This window comes from Galleria mellonella, unplaced genomic scaffold (assembly GCF_026898425.1).
Source record: "Galleria mellonella isolate WM207_F2 unplaced genomic scaffold, CSIRO_AGI_GalMel_v1 utg173, whole genome shotgun sequence".
Classification (NCBI taxonomy): Eukaryota; Metazoa; Arthropoda; class Insecta; order Lepidoptera; family Pyralidae; genus Galleria; species Galleria mellonella.
This window is the reverse complement of record NW_026442016.1, coordinates 2,727,768-2,750,821: the sequence shown is the minus strand read 5'-3', so window position 1 is coordinate 2,750,821 and position 23,054 is coordinate 2,727,768. Positions and strand designations below refer to the sequence as shown.

Here is a 23,054-nt window from a genome sequence, read left to right as displayed (position 1 = left end):
TTATACAGATAATCGTTTCATTTAATATTTACGTATACACAGTATAAAGCAAATGGAACTCTTTAATTTATAACATCATTAGTATTCTTTTAAGACAATGTTTTATTAGGAAACAATTTTTTTCTTAAACTTACATAACAATTGGATATACATATATATAGGAGGTTCAAAAATGTTGTTCCTTTGGGAAATACCATTTGTTCACTTTGACTGACAGTACACCATCCAGTATATGCAAGTTGTTAATGATGATAAGAAATTAAAAAAAAATCGAAATATGAATGTTCATATCATGTTATCATTTTCGCCATATTAACAGGTAATTGCCAATGCCTACCTTTTTCTAATTAAGTTGATTACCTACTAGATAACAGAATCTACTCAATTAGAAAAAGAAATTGATGCAATTGAAATAATAAGCAGTAAATAACTAGGACTGGTCATTACTGTGATATTTGTACCAAATAATTATTTGCAATTTGTTGAAATGAAGTAATTATAAAATTATCTGATTTTATCCAATGATTTGGTATAACCTCACAACATTATGTACCTTTGTAAGCAAAACATCTTACAGCAAGATGGCTTTATTGCTAAAGATTAAAAAGCTATTCACTAAAGAAGACTATGATTTCGATTCGCCCGACATAAACCTGAGAAACTTTCATCCACAACTTTACATTTACTTAGCAGCTATGGGCATTTTTACAAACAATCGGGACTCGCTTCTAAGGTCAAGTATCTATTCTATTACTTTGCTGTTAGTTCATTACAGAACTCATTGAAATTAACACCAATACGAATGTAGCAATTGTGTGTCTTACTAAGTGCAAAACTAGAGAATAGCTGTACCAATTCTACATACATATAGTAAATTAGACCGTAAGTTGAATTAAATAATAACTTTCAGATTCATATGGCCTTCTGTATGTATTTCATTGTTATTTATAGCCATAGTCTTCGAAGGAATGTTTCTGGTTCATGGCGTCATTGTCAAAGACTATGCTTTTGCAACGGAATGCTCTTTTTATTTCTTACTCATAGGAATGGTTTTCGCTGTGTATGGCGGCGTATTTTACAACAGGGACGAAGTTTTTCAACTAATAGACGATATGAATAATGATTTCGTTTTTATTCGTACAATGGAATCAAAATACAGGTAGGTATTGGTTTACAAGTAATTTTTAAAACAATGTCATTATAAATACTCGCGTTATTCTTATTTGCCAAAGAAGGGACAAAGCATTTGTAGGTTTAAACGTTACTTTTATTGAAATACTTATATATATATATATATATATATAAAAGTATATAATGGGGACGCCAGGTCGACCTCCACACGATGCCCCCTGGAAACCATCGTGACTAATTATTGCCAAATTTAGTTGACCTAAAGTCATCCTCACATGGCGAGGCACCAGTGAAGGACGATAGGTTTATTATCATTTATTTAAAAAAAAAGTTCCCTAGGTAATCAGTTATTTACATTTTACTATGTTTTTAGGGATCGCTTTCTGAAGGGTCAGTTGCTCATACATAAATTATGCTGCATATGGTACATCTTCATGACGACAATTGTTTTTCTGTATATTTTATTAATGTTATGCTCCCTGGTGATGCAAAGTTTATTTAAAGCCGACATTGATGTAATCAGACCTCTACTGTTCCCCATGTGGCTGCCTGCTGATGATCCGTACAGGACACCAAACTATGAATTATTCCTCTTTTTCCAAATATGTTTATTGGCTATTGTGAATCAAGTATTTTCTGGTAAATATAAATTTAAAATATATTTATACTTTTCAGTTTCTCATGAAGAGTGTCGTGGGCTAGTGGCACTCTATCCTTAGTTTCCGTTATTGTTCTGGTTATTTTTATTATTTTATAGACATATACTTATTTCAGGGTATATTTATATGCTATTTCACGTATTGTTGCATTACTACTGCATCCTGGATATGATTATTAAGGATTTTGAAGTAATATTTGATGGCCTAGACGAATCAGTAGTGTGCTTACTCTCGAAGGACCCAGTACGTAAACAATTGCAGTCTACACTAAACGGTAGAATGAAACGGATAGTCAACTGGCATCTTGCAGTTTTTAAGTAATTATCTACCTTTAAATTAAATTAAATTTTTAAACGTATAGTTATAATAATTAAATTTATTGTCATTCTTCATAGAAATTATAATGTACATATATAAATTAATCAATATATTGTGCAGTATTCATATGCGCCTGGCAATAAGTACAAACTCAGCTTTTGCTAGACTGATGTTCGATCAGCGTTGATTTTCAGTTTGCACCTACACGGGGCACCGTTTCATTATCAAATATTTATATTTATTGATCTAGATATTACACAAAAAATAAAAGAAAAAAAAAAACAAAACTCAAATAAGTATAAAAACAATGAATAAAAGAAAAAAAAAAAAACAGAACAAAATAAATTAAAAAGAGGATTTAGTGATAAAATGAGAATAGAAGAATTAAGAGTAAATTATATTTACTTGTACCTACAAGCTTTCTATTACCAATCTTTAAGTCAGAATTCTTATGGTATATTCGTTTTTAAGCGTTTTGTATAAAAGTCATGATGATGATGGATGATGAATATCGTTCAGGAATGAATAATTTTTAGGCGATTAAGCGTCTAATTATAATTATTAACGTAACTTTCATACTATAACAGGGGCGTGAAAACAGTATCATCCATATTTGGACCACCTCTAGTTTATCAAGTGATGGTCTCTGCGATTTTTATATGTTTGATGGCATACCAAGTCGCTGAAGTAAGTTATATTTATCTAGTTATACATAAAAATATGTAATAATTAATGCTCCTTTCCACTCAGGGTTTGCTGGAAGAGAACTCTTACAGAGTTAAGCTCGCCTGTTGTACATCTTTATTTTATATATATTGTATGTTGTAATTTTTTGTGTACAATAAAGAATAAATAAATAAATAATCTCAAATAATTTATTTAATATTATTATTAATTGTACTCTCTCCTAGATTGTACATTAGGTAAATCTGGTGTGGAAATAGCCTAATTCACCATATCTGAAAAATCCCTACAATAAATATAAATACACTCGTATACGAGTATAATATAACAGTATGTTATGTAGGTATTTATCTCTCCGTATAAAACTTTCTCGAAACACTTATGAAATGGATGTTTCATAAAAAGAAAGAGTACTTAGTTACTTTTTTTGGTTTTTTTTTAGAATTTGAAGAAAGGACAGCTCGATATAATTTTTGTAATGTTGCTCACGGCCGCCATTCTTCAGTTGTGGATACCATGTTATGTCGGTACCTTACTACGTGACAAAGTAAGTAATAAATAAAGCATTTACAATAATAATTAATTACCTATATAATTCATTTATTTTTAGAAGTATTTATTTGCTTACCGGTCATGAGTTAGAATCTAGCTAATACTAAACATTTTGTGTCGATTTAAATCTTCAACTACTTGTCCTTAGGCAACGGAATATACGGATAACAAATCAAATTAATGATGATATTAGGCTCTTCACACGCCACGATGGACTCTAAATGACTTAGTAAAACGTGTGCATGCCGAGTATTATATTCACCACAAGAAAAGAGAAATTACTTATTCAAATAGTCAGAGGATTATCCTTTAAGAATTTACAGTCCTGAGTGTGTGTTATGTTATTTATTTAGATATAATGCCGAAGGAAGCTATTCGCGCGCAGTTAAAACTGTATATAGTAAGAATTATAAGCTATGTTCTAGCGTGAATAATCTTCTCACTCTGTTCAGCACTCTTAACTTTCTGGTTGTCTTAGATTTTGTTTCTAAATGACCATATAACTAGGCCAAACTAGGCATCATTGGATTTATTAAAGTCATAAATCCTTACTTTGAATCTGAGAAGATATGACAAACGGCGTCTTTTTTGCGATGAACCCGCAATTTGCGTCTTTCTAGGGTTGAATTGAATAAGATTGTGTTCACCCTGGATCGAAAAATAAACAAGTGAAGTTTTGATTTCAGACATGGTCTATTCCATCACTTATCGGTCTGTTCCCAGGTGATGTTTGCATGACCGGTGTATAATGCGTCCCCTGTACTGTAATCTGCATAGCAATGAATATTACTGATCTATAACATATCTATCATTGATATGCAGTAGAAACAAGGTTGGGGATAGTACATAACCTTACGGGAAACCAGCGTTTACAGAATTTAAATATAAGCAAACTACATCGACTATGGCCTTAATGTTTTGTTCCTTGAAAAAACTGTCGATCCAACTGCACAATCTTATAGGCAACCCAAATAAAGGTAGTATTGAAAGCAGTGTTTTATTTATATTCCTTGCTGTAATACTGCTCTTCTAACCCAACCCTACTGATAGATACATAAAAATTGTGCATTAGGAACTAATATTGAGAATATTTTTAGCTGTTCATAATATTTTCAGTTGCCAGCATGTTTGTGTAAACGAGGTCTCGGATTCGACTCTTGATCAAGCGAATTTAGAAATGAATATTTATGCTTTGATTCGTCTCTGGGGAATGCCCCTAAATTTTTGTCGCCTGGTCAATTATATCACAGGATATCCTAGCTTGAAGATCATGCGATTGATGTTATTACGTGCCACTGATTATTATTATTAGTTATCGAATTTAAGGAGCAAACATTCAGTGTGATCGTTTTTTTTTTCTTTTCCGTAGGGCTATGCAGTAGGCAATGCGTGTTGGAACAGCGGTTGGCACGAGACGCGTCTCGGTACACTGATCCGCGCCGACATGGTGCTTGTGATACAGCGCTCGCAGCAGCCACTTGCAATAAAGTTTATAGGGCTGCCACAATTGCAATTGGAAACATTCTCCTCGGTACATAAATATATATTTATAAATGAAAAGTTTGTATTCTGTCTATTTTTTTAATCTGAATAACTACCTTCCCTTCTTGTTGGTGTCGTAAGAGGCGATTAAGGAAACTTAAATCACTCGATGGATGTGCAGCAGTGTCCCTCTTAAAACATCGCCTAAATCCCTGCTGAGCTTGCCAATCTACCTTCCAAGCGTGGCAGCTACTGGCAAAACCCCTCTTTATGGAGGAGGCCTAGATTAAGCAGTGAAGAGTTAATGACTGATATGGTGATGAATAGTAATCCCGTCTGTGTAGTCGGTATACGCTGGGAGAGTACCAGTGAAGAATGACGGTTGAAGATAAAAGTATGTCAGTTGGTACATCGATTAACAGCGAATTCCTTAAGAATTAACCACGACGGTTTCCAGGTAGGATTGTAAAAATGTGAAGTTATATTACTGGCAATGGGACCTCTAGTCCGCGGTATTAACAATCTATTTTCTCTACGTACAGATAATTAAAAATATCTACTACTATAGATAACAAATTTAGAAATAATTTATATTATATTGTTATTATAAATATTTAACTTATATAATTTTTTAAATAATAACATTTACAACTAATTCTAACTAGTCTCCCAACGCACAACATCGAGGCTGTATACTCAAGAATTTTAAGAATGGAAATAATGACCATTTCTTCTTTTTCAGATCATAAGTACTGCCTATACCTACTTCAACATGCTTAGGCAATACAATCCAGATTCTTAAGTTCAAAAGTTACAATCTACACTCATTTATTAAGGAACAAATGTTATTTTTATTTTCAACACTTCACTTTATTTTTTAATCATCATCATCAGCTGTTAATTGTCCACTGCTGTGCATAAGCCTTTCCCATATGAGTAGTTTTGACAGAAGTCGCTACGCTTGACAGGAAGATTGGCAAATGCAGTTAAGGTTAGGTGATGTTTTAAGAGGGACTCTGCTTTCCATTCCTTGACTATTAAGTTCCTTTAGTTGCCTCTTACAACACCCAAATTTTTTATGATTGTACTGCTGGGTTCAGAATATTGTTATCTGCTGTGAACTCCCAAGAAACTCAACCATTACTCTTTTTTTGAAATTGTTATCTATAAGATAATTTTAATTTTATAGTTCTGGTAATAAAAAATTTTTATAATAAAACTTTCATTTGTATTTTTTCTTATATTTGATGAGTTGGGTTGCTGCGAGAGTACAGAGGAACTTTTTTTCTACTAGTTGTCCTACGATTACATCTAGGTAAAGCAATGTACCTCTAATTGTAATGTAAGCATTCGGGACATGTCATAAACGTTGCTCCACTGATAGATAGATATGTGTATAATTTATTTACATTACTAACAGCGCATAAATAACAACAGTCATTGATAGACATACACAGTAAAAAGAGATAAAAGAACACGTATACAAAAAAAAAGCAAAATACATAAAAGTAGTAACAATTTTTTGCAAGTGCCACAGTAACACAAAACGGTCACAACTCAAAAGTTTGTGCCCTCGAAAGAGCAAGACGCGCGTCGCGAAATTCCTTAATAAAAATAATTAAAAAAAGAAATATAAATAAAATACATTGTGAGTGTCCATTATATTCATTATCATTTAAAGTTGGTTTTTTCAAAATAAATAAATAACAGATACTATTAGAAGAGGAAGTTACTTTCTGTCACATTTAAGCATTCGAGTGATAAATATTTCCACTACATACTTATTAGGTATGCCAATTTTTTGTTTATTAATTAAAAAAAAAATTAAGCTCACATTTAAAAATATGTTTACTTTTAGACAATCTTATTTGTTTATTGTATTGTGTGGTGGTATTCCGTACATTCCAACTTTCGTAGCCTGATAGCGGAAACTTCCCTCAAATGCCTATCAGTTCTATGAGAGTAGGTCGCTCTAACGGTCGTAACGCGTGGGTTTAGTACTATACCCGCCATGGAATGAACTATAGTTATTAAATTTAGAATATAGTTAATCCGGCTGCCGATACTTTAAGATGTCAAAGACCGTACAAACGAGATGCGAGTTTCTCCGAGATGCCATATTTAAAGTGAAATTATTGTTTAAATAAGGTGTTACTCGTATCTGGGTACCTTCTAAGGGCTAGAATGTACCCAGAATCCGCCTAGAATCTAGGCAGATTATTATAACAAAATCTATTTTATGCATATTGTACATACTGTATAAGTCGCTGAGTTTTCGAATATAATCGAGGTCCATACAGTATATAGCCATAATTCAATTTGAACAAAATAAGCTATTCAGGAAGAATGACACGCACTTCCTCCTTTAAAAGATTTCTGATTTGATATAGATTTCTTAGACGATAAAAACAGCTCTGAACTAATTTTAGAACGTGATTCTCAAAGCATAGTTCACTATACATCACTATTCCAAGATTTCTAGCTTCTTTAAAATGGTTAATTCTTTGCCCGGAAATATATACGACAAGGTTCTTATTAAATATAAATTTTACTTGTTATTTTGATCCTAGAACCATGTATGCAGATAGACTGGTGGTTTCTAACACTGTGGCGAGACTATAGTGTGAATTTTATGTATTATAAAAATTATTTCAGCCGAGTTATCATACGGTTATACCTGAGGGAAACTTTGTACAAAAGTCGTTTGCGTGGGCACCTCTGTCCCATTTATGTTTCTACCGTAAATCGGTTATGTTTACATGGCTGTGTTTCAGTTTGAAGGGTAGGATATGGCAGTGAGTTTACAAGGCACAGAGGAATAACAACTGAGTCCTCAGGAATAGCAACGCATGGGGAGTATCATGTTCGAAACAGTATACTCTATTATGTCTGGTAGGCGAAGGTTACCAATTTCCATCAGGTGGACCGTTAGCTTGTTTGCCATTCTAAGTTGTATAAAAAAAGTTATCAAAATAAATGAAAATTCGTAAAAGTATCTTGAACTACTATACATTATTAACAAAGACACCTTACATCTAATTATTAGACTAAACATTTAAATTTATACAGTCAAGTGACTGTAGATTATTTACAAAGAAACCTTAAGCCGGGTGGTCAGACTGACGTAATTTTGGCGATTAGTCTGTACAGACAAACACTTCATCCAATACTTATACATACACAGTATAAAAAGTCGAGCTCAAGTACTATACGAGGTAAAATCAAAATTATTGGCATCGTTTTAAAAAAAAGTACATATGTTCTACCAGTGGATCAAAACATTTTTACTAAAGAAAGCTTTATACCTATATTAAGATATGCAGAAAATAAAAAAAAAAAAACTTTCAGCCACTCTCACTAAATTAAAAACTGAGTGCGCCGTATTCATATGATAGGTTTGATATGTTGCTTTTGGAAACATTGCCATGTGTGCCCAGCATAGAATGGGCCACCCTTTCCTTTCTCGTAGGTGTCGTAAGAGGCGAATAAGAGAGGGCGAGGGATGTGCAGGAGCGTCTCTCTTAAAACATCTCTAAAAGTCTAACTGCGATTGCCAACCTGCCTGCCAAGCGTGACAACTATCGGCAAAACTCCACTTATGTGGAGGGAATATGTCCAGCAATGGACAGTTAACGGCTGAAATAAAAAATAATAATAATTTCGGAAACATACTCAATTTAACGAAAATAGAACATTCTCTTAAAAGGATTCTAATGATTTCTATTTCACATGTATACGCAAGTATACAGATTTTGATTAATAGAAAAATGAAGAAAAAAATATTCTGAATATTAATGTTTTATTAACATTGTCCTATTAACAGGTAATTTGTCATTGCCTATCTTTTCTCTTTTTAATTTAGTTGATTACTGGGTAATCAGCATATAAGATATTTATCTATCATTTCAATTAGAAAAAGAAAATTATGCAATTAAAGTAATAGGTACTGAATAACTAGGACTGGTCATTACCGTAATATTTCTACCAGATAATTGTTTGCAATTTATTGAAATGAGGTAATTATTATTTAATTTTTTCCAATTATTTGGTGTAACCTTACAACGTTATTTAACCTTATAGGCAAAACATATTACAGCAAGATGATTTTATTGCGAAAAATTAAAAAGATCTTCAGGAAAGAAGACTATGATTTCGATTCGCCCTATATAAATTTGAGAAACTTTCATCCAATATTGTATATTTATCTGGCGGCTATGGGCATTTTCACAAACAATCGGGACTCCCTTCTAAGGTCAAGTATCTGTTCTATTATTTCATTGTTAATAAGTTCATTACAGAACTAATTGAATTTAACACCAATACGAACGGGACAATTGTGTGTGTTACTAAGCGTAAAACTTGAGAATAGCTGTATTAATTCGGCCAATTTTTTCTGCCAGGAACTGTGAGTCATTTTCTTATGGTGTTTACTATTGAAGAGGGATATTGCCATAAGTTGCCACGCTTGGCGGGTTGGCAGCCGCAGTAAGACCTTTGGGGGTGTTTTAAGAGGGACGCTGCTGCCCATCCCTCGACTATAAATTCCCTTAGTCAACTCTTACACCCATAGGAAAGGGGTGATCCATTCCATGCCGGGACCGACACGACGATTTTAAATATGATATAATTAGCTATGTATAAACTTTATCTAGTTCTTTTATTTGAAAATTGTTACAATATTATACACCGCTCTACCCGCTGACATTGATGCTGCTTTCGACTTTGGATTTGCTGAAAGAGAAATCTTAGAGTTAAGCTCGCCTTTGTATATTTACTTACTTCTGTCATATTATTATGTATTATTGGTATGTATATTAAATTATAAAATAATAAATAATTATTATATAATAACTTTCAGATTCAAATGGCCTTTTCTATGCATTTTAATGTTATTTATGGGCATGATTTTTGAAGTAATCTTTCTGATTCATTACGTTCTTATCAAAGACTATGCGTTAGCAACGGAATGCTCTTTTTATTTCTTACTCCTAGGAATGATTATCGCTGTGTATGGTGGCGTACTTTGCAATAGGAACAAAATTTTTCAACTAATAGACGACATGAACAATGACTTTGTTTTCATTCGTACAATGGAATCTAAATACAGGTAAGTAGGTATCAGCGAATAACATGGATAGTACCCATATTATAAAAAAAATACCGTTCTTCTACCCATCTATCCGTGTGATATCTTCGATCGATGTTTGACACCATAATTGTATAAAAAAATTGTATACCTACTATCTACCTTCAAGCCTCACTCTTACTTAAATGCTCCTAATTGATATATAAATTTATTAAGATTGTTTTTTTTTTAGAAATTGTTTTCTAGAGGGCCAGTTGCTCATACATAAATCCTGCTGTATATGGTACACCTTTACAACGATCATTGTTGTCCTGTACATTTTATTGATCTTAAGCTCTCTGGTGATGCTCGGTTTATTTAAAGCCGACAGTGATGTAAACAGACCTCTACTGTTCCCCATGTGGTTGCCTGCTGATGATCCGTACAGAACACCAAACTATGAAATCTTCCTGTTTTTTCAAGTGTATTTTTTGATTATTGTGTATCAAACATTTTCTGGTAAGTATAAACTTTAAATATATTTAAACTTTTCAATTTGACATGAAGAGCGTCGTGGCATAGTAGCATATTATCTTTAGTTTCCGTTATTTATTGTAAAGTTGTACAGATTATTTTGATTTCTTTACGGACTTATACAATTTTATTTCAGGGTACATTTATATGCTATTTCACGTCTTATTGCATTACTACTGCATCTTGGATATGATTATCAAGGATTTTGAAGTAATATTTGATGACCTGAACGAATCAGTATCTTACATACTTCCGAAGAAACCACTACGTAAACAAGTGCAGTTTACACTGAACAGAAGAATAAAACGGATAGTTGACTGGCATCGCGCAGTATTTAAGTAATTACCTACCTTTAAATTCATTACTAGGTAGCTTTTATATCAAAGTAAATACGTATAATAATTTAAAAAAAAAAGGATTTAATGATAAAATTGATTTGTAGATTTAAAAGCAATTTAAGTGTATTTACTGGTACACACAAATGACAACATTATTTTACAATGACAACATTATACAAAATATTTTAATGGGTGAGAATAAAATTATAAGTTCGCATGAGTTATCAGTATACGCTAGCGACGCAACAGTGTGATCATCTCTCACTCAGAAAGAAAGCAGGTCAGATGGTCCATCCCAACTAATTTCACAAGAATCAATCCCAATGGTTTCCAGGATGACCATTAAGGTCGACATGATAGGGTATAGTGCTAGCAATAGGGCTATGGGACTAACTACTAATCTCTTTCCCCTTATGCAGAATGTTGGCGGTATTTAGCAATCATTTTGTATAAATCACAGAAGCCTATAAGGATAACCAACCAGTGTAATCTTTGATGGATGATGAGTTACATGCAGAGGAAGAAAACTATTAGATGACTAAGTGCTTAATCGCTATTCTTAATATCTCTTTCATTCTATTGCAGGGCCGTAAAAACAGTATCGTCCATATTTGGCCCACCTCTAATCTATCAAGTGATGTGCTCTGCGGTTTTTATATGTTTGCTGACTTATCAAATCGCTGAGGTATGTAAATATTTATATTATTTTATTTTTTATTTTATTTATTTACGGACAACTAACAAAACATACGTTTATATCTACTTAAAATACATTATAATAAGGTTACATTATAAAATGCTGCCTTAATTAAAGGCCGCCACGACACGCGTATTCATAATATATATAATTATTAGGATGAAAAATGATAAAAACTACAATACTAGGTATACAACAAATAGACTACAGTAATACTTTGGATTTGAAAGATTTGTACACTTATAGTCTATACATATGTGCAATGATACATGCCCTGCTGTTATTAAGCTGATTAAACTATAGAATTTATACAAGGGGAATTTGAATTTGTTTAAGGTCGTGTTAATATTAGGCAATCGTGACAACTGACTATACTGTAACTGCATTCTGTTAATAGCTGAGAAATGGCCTAGACTTCTTAAACGCTTTGTATTAAATAGAAGATATCTACTTGGCCTAGCCAATATATATGGGATATTAAAATTCACCTGGCTTAGCAAATTAGAAGAATCAATGTGCCCATTTACTAGCTTGTACAAAAATAAATGTATTAACCTAATGCAATGAAAAATTAATAGGTATAGTTTCAATATTGCTTACACAATCTCTAATGCACCTACAAATGTAATGACGATAAACTATTCACTTTTCAGTAGAACAGAATGTAGTTGGCAAGTACATATGTACTAATAGCACAGACAATCAGTATCTACTTGCCAGAGTCAAAAGTCATTTGCTTGGGTACCTCTGTCCCATTCGTGTTTCTACCGTGAAGCAGTTGTGTTTGCATGACTGTATTTCGGGTTGAAGGGTGGGATATGGCAGTGAATTTACAGGGTACAGAGGAATAACACCTGACTCCTCAGAAATAGCAATGTGGGAAGTATCATGAGCGAAACAGTATACTTTGTTATGTCCATGGTACTATTCATGTTTTTTAGGTGTTGAATACCACTTTCCATCAGGTGGGCCGTCAGCTAAACAAGCTGCGCTGCATAAATAAAAATCAATTCCACAGAGTTGTCTTTTTCAATCTTCTTTTAAATAATGTCTTTATTTAAGTGGGCAGGACAGACAGGACTGAAAAATGCCATGACTGACATGCGGACTAAGTCAGGAAAACTGCTAGTATAATGAAAGTATAACAGTGATGTGGAAGATGTTATTCCGTATCTCACCTGCGGCACTTTCTGTATGCAGCTTTTTTAAAATACTCGCCAACTTATGGAATAGATGCGTCATAAAGAGGAAAAGTACTTGCATTTTTTGTTTTAGAGTTTGAAAAAAGGAGAAATCAATATAATTTTTATAATGTTGCTGATGGCCGCCATCCTTCAGTTGTGGATACCATGTTATATCGGTACCTTACTACGAGATAAAGTAAGTAATAAATAAAGCATTTCAAATGATGTTTTTTTTTATACAACTTAGAATGGTAAACAAGCTGCCGGCCCACCTGATGGAAAGTGGTAACCGTCGCTTATAGACATGAGCAGTACCATGGACATAACAGAGTATACTGTTTCGCCCATGATACCCTTCATGCGTTCCCATTCCTGAGAAAAGAAATCCCGAATTTTCGGATTCAATTTTGTTTTTTTTTTTTCATTTCGAAATCCATCCAGTAAATTAAGCTTAAAATTTTGTTCATCATAAATCCTACCATAAAAGTCCAATGAAACGATATTTTACCATTTTTAAACGATATTTATTATGTAAATTTTAACATGAAATTTGTGTTTCTTTCGGCCCCAAAATTTTGGAAAACATTTCATGGTATTATTGGTATTTATTCGTTTTATTGATTATTCCCGTAGTGCAGTGGCACGTTGCACAGTGGGAACTCTCCTAAGAAAGCCATCTCATAAATACTTTTTCTAAAACTCTGTGGATATGCATGTATAATACCTCAAATTGTAGCTAAAGAGTTACTCTATCATTATAAGTATGATTCAAATCTGTCACTGTTCATACTTCATAGAACAGAGCATCTAAAGTCAAGGAATGAAAAAAATACAAAAATAATTATGAAACTTAAATTTCGTTTGGTATAATTTTATAGTATCAAAACAATAGAAGTCATATAGTGTGATACCATTTGAAAATGCTTAGAATGTGTACTTTACTATAAAATAAAAATATATTTAGTTTAGTACAATATTACTTAACCAAAGAACCATATATCGTTATATGTATTATTTTCTTTTCTCAAACTTTCAGTTGGAGATTTGACAGTTGCCGAAGCTTGCCGAAGTTCTGATTTTGGTTTAATTTATTAGGAAATATAATGTAATTTCAGGGCAAAAGATTTTTTTTTGCAGTTTTACTGCGTAATATATTTAAATCTAGTATAATATCATGGTGAGAATGTTTTTTTCTAAGTACGTATATTAAGATTTTTTTCTTTATTTGAGATTATCTGTCTGGACACTCAAAAAAATACTTTTGTCTCAATTATTACTTTATATTTTATCTTTTACGTTACTTTTAACAAGTATTTCACATAGTATTTAGTTCCCATTTCCATACAGACCTATTCTTTACCGCATAACCGCATAATGATGAATTTTTTAAATGAAGTAATTTTGCACACGTCTATGATCATTATTAAGTATAAAATAGTGCATTTACATATGAAATATTACAGTTCTTTATAAGCATTTGTTATTTCTAAACAATTGTTAATTACTTATCTCTCCGCAATAAGTGAAGTCTCGTGTACCGGACGCGACTTAAGTCTCTTATTGTTGAAAGTGATACAAATTATATTGATTATATCTCAAACTATATACGAAATAATATTACCGAATCTTCAGATGCGAATATAGAATTTTTGCTATATTCGCAAGTATTTAGAAGTCCTTCATAACTCAGTTTCGTCAACGCTATACGAAATGTGGTCGAAAGAAAGAACAGTTTTTAAATCAAAATAGCAATTGGTTTAATGTCATTTTCACTGTAAATCTAGAAAAAACAACATGCGAACCTGAACCTACTACTTCGATAGAGAAAAGAGGAAGACCTTCTAAAAGATACAATGACAGTTCAGAGAGTACAAAGAAACGGAAAAACAAGGGACTGCTTGATACCTATGGACTTGATTTCATACTGAACTCATATGTACAGGGTTTAAGGTCACGTGGTGAAGTAGATGAAGCATTCATCGTTGATACGCAGTAATTTTCTTAATGAACCGACAAATATAACAGCATATTCAAAACATGAAGATCTTAGCATTTTTATAGAATTGGATCTGAACAAGGCACAGTAAGAAAATATGATGAGTTGTTTGATAGCAAAGAATTGCTTATTGTTTCCATCATACAAGTTGATTCGTGAAGTTACAGAATCTTGCTATCCGCAAAATCACAAGGTGTTGATTCATTGTGAAAGTGTGATACGTTACTTTTCTGTCTTGCCTTTTGGGCAACTTTTAGAAGATGATCAAGAGTCACGGAACAAAGACTATAAACAGTTCAGGCTTCATCATGCAAGACAATGTTCGAGGGTAGCCACTAACGAAGATGTTCTACACGCACTTTTATATACCTCTGACCCATACATACAAGTTTAAGAAAACCTTCCAATAAAAAATATTTAGAACTTTTTGATGAAGTAAAGGAGCTCTTGAGTGACTTCTAAGTTATCTTTATAAGAGTTTTTGTTTTTTACGCAGATACTTTTACTTATTCCTGTATAAATTTCTTAGGACATAAATGTAAGCCTACAAATTTTATATTTCTTGTATTCCTATATTATTTATAACTATTAGAAATAAATTTTTACTCACAACGCATACATAATTTAAAAGCATATATATTTAAGATTATCAGGAAAAAAAATCATGTACATATCTTTATTAATACGGAAGTTATAGATTTATGAGATGAAAAGGAGTTAAAGTTCCCACTGTGCGTTGCTCTACATAAACGAGGTCCTGGGTTCGATTCCTAGTCGAGCTAACTTTTAAACGAACGTTTGTACTTTGGTTCGTGTCCGAGTAGTGCCTCCAATGCTCGTTACCTGGTTCTTCACAACACAGGACTAGTTTAACTAACTTAACAACCATGCGATTGGTGTGAACGTGTAGAATTTATTCTCATAATTTAAAGACCAAACAGTGTGATCAATTTTGTCTCACAGGGATACGCTGTAGGCGATGCGTGTTGGAACAGCGGGTGGCATAAGACGCGTCTCAGCACACTGATCCGCGCCGACATGGTGCTCGTGATACAACGCTCGCAGCAAGCTGTAGCTATCAAGTTCATAGGGTTGCCACAATTGCAGTTGGAGACATTTTCTTCGGTATATACGTACATAATATATATTCATACTGTTTCATGATTAGGTCCTAACATGGAATAGGTAAAAAGTATTTAAATATTTCAATCAATTGTCTAGTATCAAAAGTACACGCACTACTTTGTAATTAAAGATGGCGATGTAAAATATTTTCATAGATATTTATTTTAGGTAAAAAGAACCGTACAAATAAAAGCTACATAGCGGATTTTGCCACATTTCATAATACAAAAAAGTATCAAAATCAGTTCAGATTTGCGAATACATCTCGCAACATACAAACAACACTGAGTCTCCTAATTAAGATTATAGTATAACTAATGTTATATCACATTATGAGCTCTACCTTCTGAGTACTTACTGAATTTTCAGTTACGTTCAGAAATAAGTAAAATTTAAAGCTGTACAATAAAAATGACAACTTGTAGAAACACATAATAAAACTCTGTGATCTGGCAAACATTGTTTTGCCCGGGCTGGATCAACTTGTTATATCCAAACAGTATCCTCTCAAACTGGACTAAACTCTATATACTTACTCAATTATATACTTAATATTGTTAATGATACCTGCTGTTCCCGCCAATTCATTCGTGTTGTAATCGGAATTAAATTGATACATAAAAATATAATGTGCATGTTAATAATGTTAACTGAGAGATTTTTAAACTAACTAGTTTTGGCCACAATCGAAATCAAGTTTTTTTTGCAGGGCACAATTATTTTATATTTCACATTTTCTTTGTTTTTAGGTTATGAGTACTTCATATTCCTACTTTAACATGCTTAGACAATATAATTCAGAATCTTAAACCCTAATATTAATAACTCATATAGAGTAAGAAATCAAAATGACTTTATTTTATAATTTATTAAATATAATATATGTATATTGCATAATTTTAAATTATTAATTTAGTAATTAAGTATGAACACTGATAACACTAATAAAACTATTGTTTTGTTTTATTTAGTATTGGGAACCTTTATGCTCTGGTAATAAAAAATATATTGTAACAGGACCTTTGTTTGTGTGTACTATTTCCTTGTGTTTGATTAGTTGGGTTGCTGCAAGACCATAGAGTAAACATGGTATACCTGAAATGCATAATTACTAATTATAAATAGTCTCTACATTTTTAAGTTACATCACTCTGTATTAATACATATATTCATTAATATTAAGAATTTTTTTATGCAATTACAAATGTTTTCCCCCAATAAATATAATAATATATATAAATAAAAACAAAAATAAATAACATTGCAGACAATGGGCATAATCACCGTCACAAGTTATATTTGTCTCAAAGGACATCTTTAGCAATCCATTGTAGAAATGCTGTTAGCATTACAAGATTGTTTGGGCCTGAGGTGGGATGATATTATTTTAATATGACTATATGATATATATTAAAAAATACTATAATTATTTTATTACATTAAAGTTTAATTAAATTCAAATAATAACTCAATGAAATAAATTAAACATTACCTAAATTAACAATTTTAATGACTCTCATGAACTTGTCTGATGTTTCCAAATCTTCATATTTTCTCTTTGAACAATGATACTTCATATATGGGAAACAACCAGTTCTTAGTATTTGGTAATTTGAACTCCCAACTTTCCAATTAAAGTTAGACATACCAAATTGATCATCTCTTACACTTCTGTACTGAAACAATCACCATGCTTAGGTTTCTTTATAAGTAATTACAATGCGTTTGAATAATGAATAAAATAAAAAAAATGCTTTTTTATTAAAAACCTTGATAATAAAATCCTGCTAATATTATAAAATTTCTATCAAATCTTTGTTATTTAATAATTTTTAAAGAGGTAAAAAGGTTTGAAATAAATTTAGTACACAAAAAGATTACATCCTAATTCAAAACAGGGTAATATTTTTATAATAATTCATGTAGATAAAACCATGGGTTGTAGCTGGTCTACTATAAATTTTTTTAATGGATAATAATGTAATGGTATCTCCACTTGCATTAACGGCATATACTGGCGGGGAACCAGCGAAGGATGATAGGTGAGAATGAAAAGGCATAATCGGTTAATTTAAATAACAGGAATTCAACTTGACAGGGCATTTTGCTAGCAATAGTAGTCTGCACTACTAACTCCCTTTCCCTTCTCCCTGTACTATACACTTATACTGCTCTGAGATGCCTTATGGAGTGTGTAATTGTGAATGGAATATGTATTGTAAAAAAATGGTACTATCAGCCCTAATAATTCAGCATGGAAATTTAAATAATTCACAAATGTATAATACATATAGTGGATCAGTTTACATAATATTTAAATTAATTTTGTATTGTTATCTATGTATTATTATGATATTAATTTGTCTCCATGGGTGTTAATTCATTAAATATATCTATATTTTCACAATACAGTAATTTTAGTTAATTCAATTTTTATGTTCCACAAAAAAAATTGGTCAATTATGTCAAAATCAGTTATTTGTATTTAAAAACTTAACTACTGAACCGCTTTTGATAAAAATTTATATGGGACCAATCTGTAAGTATATCCTTTCAGATGAAGAGAATTTACAAGTTGGTTCACAACTGACGAAGTTATGAAGTAACAATCACAAAAAATATACAACCGAATCGAGAACTACCTATTTTTTAATGTCGGTTGAAAATACTGAAAGATCTAAAATTGAAAGATATTGATAATACCTTAACAAAATATGAAGTCCAAGGTGGTTCGTTGCATTGCATTAAATAAGCGGATAACACTTCGGAAGATGTGGGCTTTGATGATGAGTGTGCAGATACAATAAGAAAACCGCCCTTAAGGGTATCCACTGACTGGATTCTTTTAATTTTAGTAAGCATTCTTCCAGTTTTAATCATTTTTCGAATCGAATTATATATTTATAATGAATTATATAACTAAATACAAATGAAGTGTATTCGGTAAAAAAATATTTATAATTATATTAAGACTAAACAAAAGTCGCAACTAGATAAAAATAGAATGAAGTAGTACCGACGCTATTACGTAGGCACTGAAAAATGTTAGAGAAAAGATGAAATGTAAATAAAATTTTATTTATCCTCCTTGTGTGGACTCCGGACTATAAGACAAAGCAAATATTTTATTACAGTATTTAAGAGTCAGCACTACCTTTATATTATTGACAGTTGAATCTGGAAAAAATTTCTATGCAACCATCTAGTTGTATTATCGCAATAAAATCAATATTTATTGTTTATAATATAGCTCTGATTAAAAACTCGATTCATTAGTTCAATAAAATCTATGAATGGATTATAATTGACTATAACATCAAAGTGTTTGTGATAGATTGTACATAAATTATGTATTACCTAAAAACGATTAACAAGTCAACATTAATGCAACCTCTACAAACAGATTCAAGAACTAAAATAAATATTACGAATTAATTTTCCTTTAGTACTTACTACTACTCAATACTATTTACTATTTGTAAATAGTATTGAGATCGGATCGAAAAAACTGTGTGAACCCATTTAGTGATTAGGCAGCACTCGTACATTTTTTTAACTTTAACCATTGTTCGAGAAGTGTTCACGTAAAGTTTGTTGCTTTTATAAAATCTGCACTATGGTTACATAATATTCACATAAATCTTCTTTTCTTCAAAGTGATATAGTATACTACATGTTTCAAGCAGAAGCCAAATTAAAAAGCTACTCACTCTAATGTTATTGACATATCTCATTGTCAATGTCAACTCTTATCTGAACCACAGATAGATATTTTCTTTGATCTATGGCCTTAACTCTTTATACATAAATATATCCAAAAATTCGTTATGAATGTTATGAATTAATGAAAACTATTTCATACAAATTTATTACTCAAAATTAAAACTCGTTATGAATAATAAGTTTGTATAATTTATTTGAGAATTATTACTTATTGTATTCAGCGACTCTCATAAATTAATAATATAAATAATAGCTATAGATCACTGAACACCCAACTCCATGATCCAATTACTATCAAATATGTATTTTAACTCCGCCTGCGGGACCGGCCTTTATGCACTTGGAGTCTCTACATATGTTATTTCCGTCTTTTCGTATCAAAATATAAAACATGTATTTTCTAAATCAACAACCCCAAATTAGTTGAAAACAATACACGAAAAGTTAATAAACTATTTAATTTACTTCCAGTGATGCAACGCTTCAAATAAGTATCTTCATAGATTTTATTTTTATATTTTTTTTCTATTTAATTTAACCTACCCTTTAAAAATAAACATAATATTGTCTGGTATACAAATTGGGAATCTGTAATTAGCTAATGTAAGGTGTAAATATAATATTTTTAATTATTCTAAAAATAAGCTGTTAGTTCCAGAAAAAATACTTATACATGCAGAAAAGTTAGTGATATTATAAAAACAAAAATAAGTCACTCATTTCCGAGTTCTTTCCTTGGGAGGTCAGTTAGAGGAAACCATTTCGTCCAATTCATCCGCTTTTAACGTTTAAATTGGATGATAAATGATATAAAGACCATTTAGCCACTTAATACAATTCGAAAGCAGTGATGCTAACCCATTGCATATTCCGAGCGATTTTATGACAGTTATTTATTTATTTATATAACTTTATTGACCAAAAGAATATATGGTACACAAGGATGCTATAAAAGGACATTTGTACTAAAGACATAACTTGAAGAAAGAAGGTTACTATCTATTTATTTATGTATTGAAGTGTACTTGTAAACAAAAAGTGCTCGGTAGGGATATGGAAATGAATTTCCATCCATCTCTACCAGTGGCATTTTAATCCAGCCTTACCCCCAGTAGGGTAACGTTGCTAGGGACAAAGGAACTGGACGCCGAGCCGGCCCCCGTGTCTGATATCTATACATTAGGTTCATAAATAAAAGTCGTCGTGTCTCTTTTCTCTTCAACATTGACGAATCTTTTTCATCTCAATATCTTCAGGCGCCGTTAGATCGTTAGAGTGTCAGTATTGTCCGCTTGCCTAATTGGCATATACTGTAGAGACCAGAGAGGGACGATACGTTTTTTTTAATGGATGATAATGAGATGGTTACTTCGCCTTCGCTAATGGTATACATTGGCGAAGCACTAGTGAAGAATGATAGGTGAGGATGAAACAAGTCTATTGTGACGAATTCAACAATTAATCAATAGCGGTGGTTTCCAGGGGGAACTGCGTGGAGGTCGACCTGATAGGATGTATTGCTAGCAATTGGATTACTTATCTTCATTACTAATGATTTTCTCTTCTCTCCCCACCGTAGGTTGGTTTAAGATATAATAAACTGCTACCTCACTAAAATTGTTAAAAATAAGCCGTGAAAAGCTTAGGTAAACACTCATAACTGTAGAAGAACAATGCGTATTCTACGTATAAACAAAATTATAAACAATTCTTCAGTATAGTTTATTTCTTTCAAGAAAAGCTTGAAATCTTATCTTTTAACTAATAATATATAATAATACTTAATGCTATTATATTATATGTATGTATTATATGCATTTACTATTATATTATATGTATTGTATATGTTGTATATATATTATTATTTAGTATGTTTTTGTATATATACAAAAACCTATTTATTTATTTACAATTTGTGTCTGTTTATTTTATATCTTTTCTAATTACCTTGTATACCTTTTTTTGTACTTATCCTGCGCTAGATTACCCTCTAATTATTTTATCTCTCATTGTATTGGGTTGGCCGGAAGAGATCTCTTTTAGAGATAAGCCTACCCTTGCTAACTAGTTGTTAAACTAATCGCTGTGTCCTTTTTGAAGTGCAATAAAGATAATATACATATATAAAATTGTTACTTCTTATACATTATGTAGATAAATATTTATCCTAGGTCAAAGATCTGACCTTTTGAGCCCGTTATATTATTCTTGTTGAGACCTATAAGTTCGTTTTATGACGTCTGCCAGTTTGTAGATTAATGCACAATTGAAATGATCGGTGTTGTAGCTGCTTGTGTTTTAATATTATTATTATTTTTACAGTTCTATAAAAATGCTTATAGAAAACCTTATAATTTTCCTCCAGGTAAGCAATTACATTTTACTACGTTTTATACACATCTTCTTCGATATACACAAAATAATCTATATTGACATCGAATAACAAATATACACAATTCATGATAAGTAATTCGTGATCGGGCAAAACAAAACAGTAAACAAATCATTGTTCAAAAAAACCGCCAGTTATATATGTCAAGCCACGAAAAGAATAGCTGCAGTAAAGAATATTGCTTATATGCCTAATTTAACAAAAAAAAACATAAACATCTTTAGAAAAGAATATTTATTTAAATTTTAAATAGGTATTTTTTGTATTATAATATTATTTTCAAAGAAATTTTTAACTAACTTTGGTTAAGAATGTCAATGAACCATCTAGGTATTTACAAAATTGTTACACATATGCTTTACATGATCAGGACCGCCAAGTCTACCTGTTTACGGTGCCTACTGGATAGTCCTCGCTACAGAATTCAATAATTTAGCCGCCGCTTTTCGCAAGATTGGTCACAAGTATAAGACAAAACTCATTGGTTTATACCTGGGCGCCATACCGGCTGTAATTGTCAATGATTCGGATTTAATTAAAGAAATGCTGAATCGCGAAGAGTTCGATGGCCGTATGGACATCATATTAGCTAGACTTCGTGCTTATTGGCGGAAATTAGGTAAGATATTTGTAAAATTTCATAAAAAAATATTATTGTCTATGAACTTAGACAGCAGTAGACATTTAACGGCTGATATGATGATGATGAATTATTTAAATGCTCATTTCATTTTTAATGTATTACTTACTTGGTCTACACTATGTTAAACAAATATTTATTATCAATTTTTTTTTAATACGTTATTGAACTATCTCAGAACGTATCGAATTATAATGGCATATTGCTTTTCTGCTATGGATTAAGTATATTTAAACTTTCAGGTATATTTTTCACGGATAGCTACTTTTGGTACATACAGAGACGATTTTCTCTCCGGCACTTGAGAGATTTTGGTTTTGGCAGGCGCGACGAGACTCTGGAAGCAGTACTAGAAAGTGAAATAAGAGTGATGATTGACATGAGCATTCATGGACCGATATACCCAGCTGAGAACGTAATAAAATTAAATATTTCTTTTGATTGTGAAAATCATCGGATTAATTTACGGAATTTGTACAGAATTTGAGAAAATCCCTTTTAAGGCTTTTAATCATAATAATCTAACTATAAATA

At 31.6% G+C, this 23,054-nt stretch overlaps 4 protein-coding genes across 13 annotated transcripts in view; 3 read left to right on the top strand and 1 right to left on the bottom strand.

Moving 5' to 3' along the window:
- The first annotated feature begins 439 nt into the window (after positions 1-439).
- On the top strand, positions 440-6,349 carry LOC113515638 (odorant receptor 4-like). Of its 3 annotated transcripts, none has more exons than XM_026899898.3 (8): positions 441-733; positions 911-1,159; positions 1,505-1,770; positions 1,906-2,107; positions 2,696-2,795; positions 3,235-3,339; positions 4,714-4,875; positions 5,569-6,348. In XM_026899898.3, exons 1-8 carry the CDS (start codon positions 522-524, stop codon positions 5,626-5,628), a joined length of 1,356 nt encoding a protein of 451 aa, XP_026755699.2. In that variant the 5' UTR covers positions 441-521; the 3' UTR covers positions 5,629-6,348. The 3 variants fall into 3 exon arrangements, with proteins under 3 accessions (XP_031767158.2, XP_026755699.2, XP_031767154.2); XM_031911294.2 differs by having other exon boundaries at positions 444-733; positions 952-1,159; positions 5,569-6,347; XM_031911298.2 differs by lacking the exon at positions 911-1,159 and having other exon boundaries at positions 440-733; positions 5,569-6,349.
- A 2,561-nt stretch (positions 6,350-8,910) lies between these two features.
- Positions 8,911-16,784, top strand: LOC113515639 (odorant receptor 13a-like). 3 transcript variants are annotated; one of them, XM_031910544.2, is made up of 7 exons: positions 8,911-9,078; positions 10,145-10,410; positions 10,562-10,763; positions 11,349-11,448; positions 12,736-12,840; positions 15,604-15,765; positions 16,515-16,784. In XM_031910544.2, the coding sequence occupies exons 1-7, from the start codon at positions 8,927-8,929 to the stop codon at positions 16,572-16,574; spliced, it is 1,047 nt and encodes a 348-aa protein (XP_031766404.2). In that variant the 5' UTR covers positions 8,911-8,926; the 3' UTR covers positions 16,575-16,784. The 3 variants fall into 3 exon arrangements, with proteins under 3 accessions (XP_031766404.2, XP_052749362.1, XP_031766399.2); XM_052893402.1 differs by lacking the exon at positions 8,911-9,078 and adding an exon at positions 9,507-9,933; XM_031910539.2 differs by lacking the exons at positions 8,911-9,078; positions 12,736-12,840 and adding an exon at positions 9,626-9,933.
- The window catches only part of LOC113515462 (uncharacterized protein C15orf61 homolog), a 13,470-nt gene continuing 7,034 nt past the window's right edge, over positions 16,619-23,054 (bottom strand). The window contains exons 1-3 of one of the 6 annotated variants that reach the window (XM_052893403.1): positions 18,782-18,883; positions 17,258-17,436; positions 16,619-16,860 (exon numbers count right to left, since the gene is read on the bottom strand). In XM_052893403.1, coding sequence (XP_052749363.1) covers positions 16,733-16,860; positions 17,258-17,411 — 282 coding nt within the window. In that variant the 5' untranslated portion in view covers positions 17,412-17,436; positions 18,782-18,883 and the 3' untranslated portion in view covers positions 16,619-16,732. Of the gene's footprint in view, positions 16,861-17,257; positions 17,442-18,468; positions 18,901-19,218; positions 19,460-23,054 lie in introns of those variants that run through there. The other 5 variants (XM_031910564.2, XM_031910562.2, XM_026899684.3 and 2 more) reach the window with 5 other exon arrangements.
- LOC113515461 (probable cytochrome P450 304a1) overlaps positions 21,714-23,054 on the top strand; it is a 15,367-nt gene continuing 14,026 nt past the window's right edge. The window contains exons 1-3 of the mRNA XM_026899683.3: positions 21,714-21,853; positions 22,251-22,499; positions 22,763-22,935. Coding sequence (XP_026755484.2) covers positions 21,760-21,853; positions 22,251-22,499; positions 22,763-22,935 — 516 coding nt within the window. The 5' untranslated portion in view covers positions 21,714-21,759. The remainder of the gene's footprint in view (positions 21,854-22,250; positions 22,500-22,762; positions 22,936-23,054) is intronic.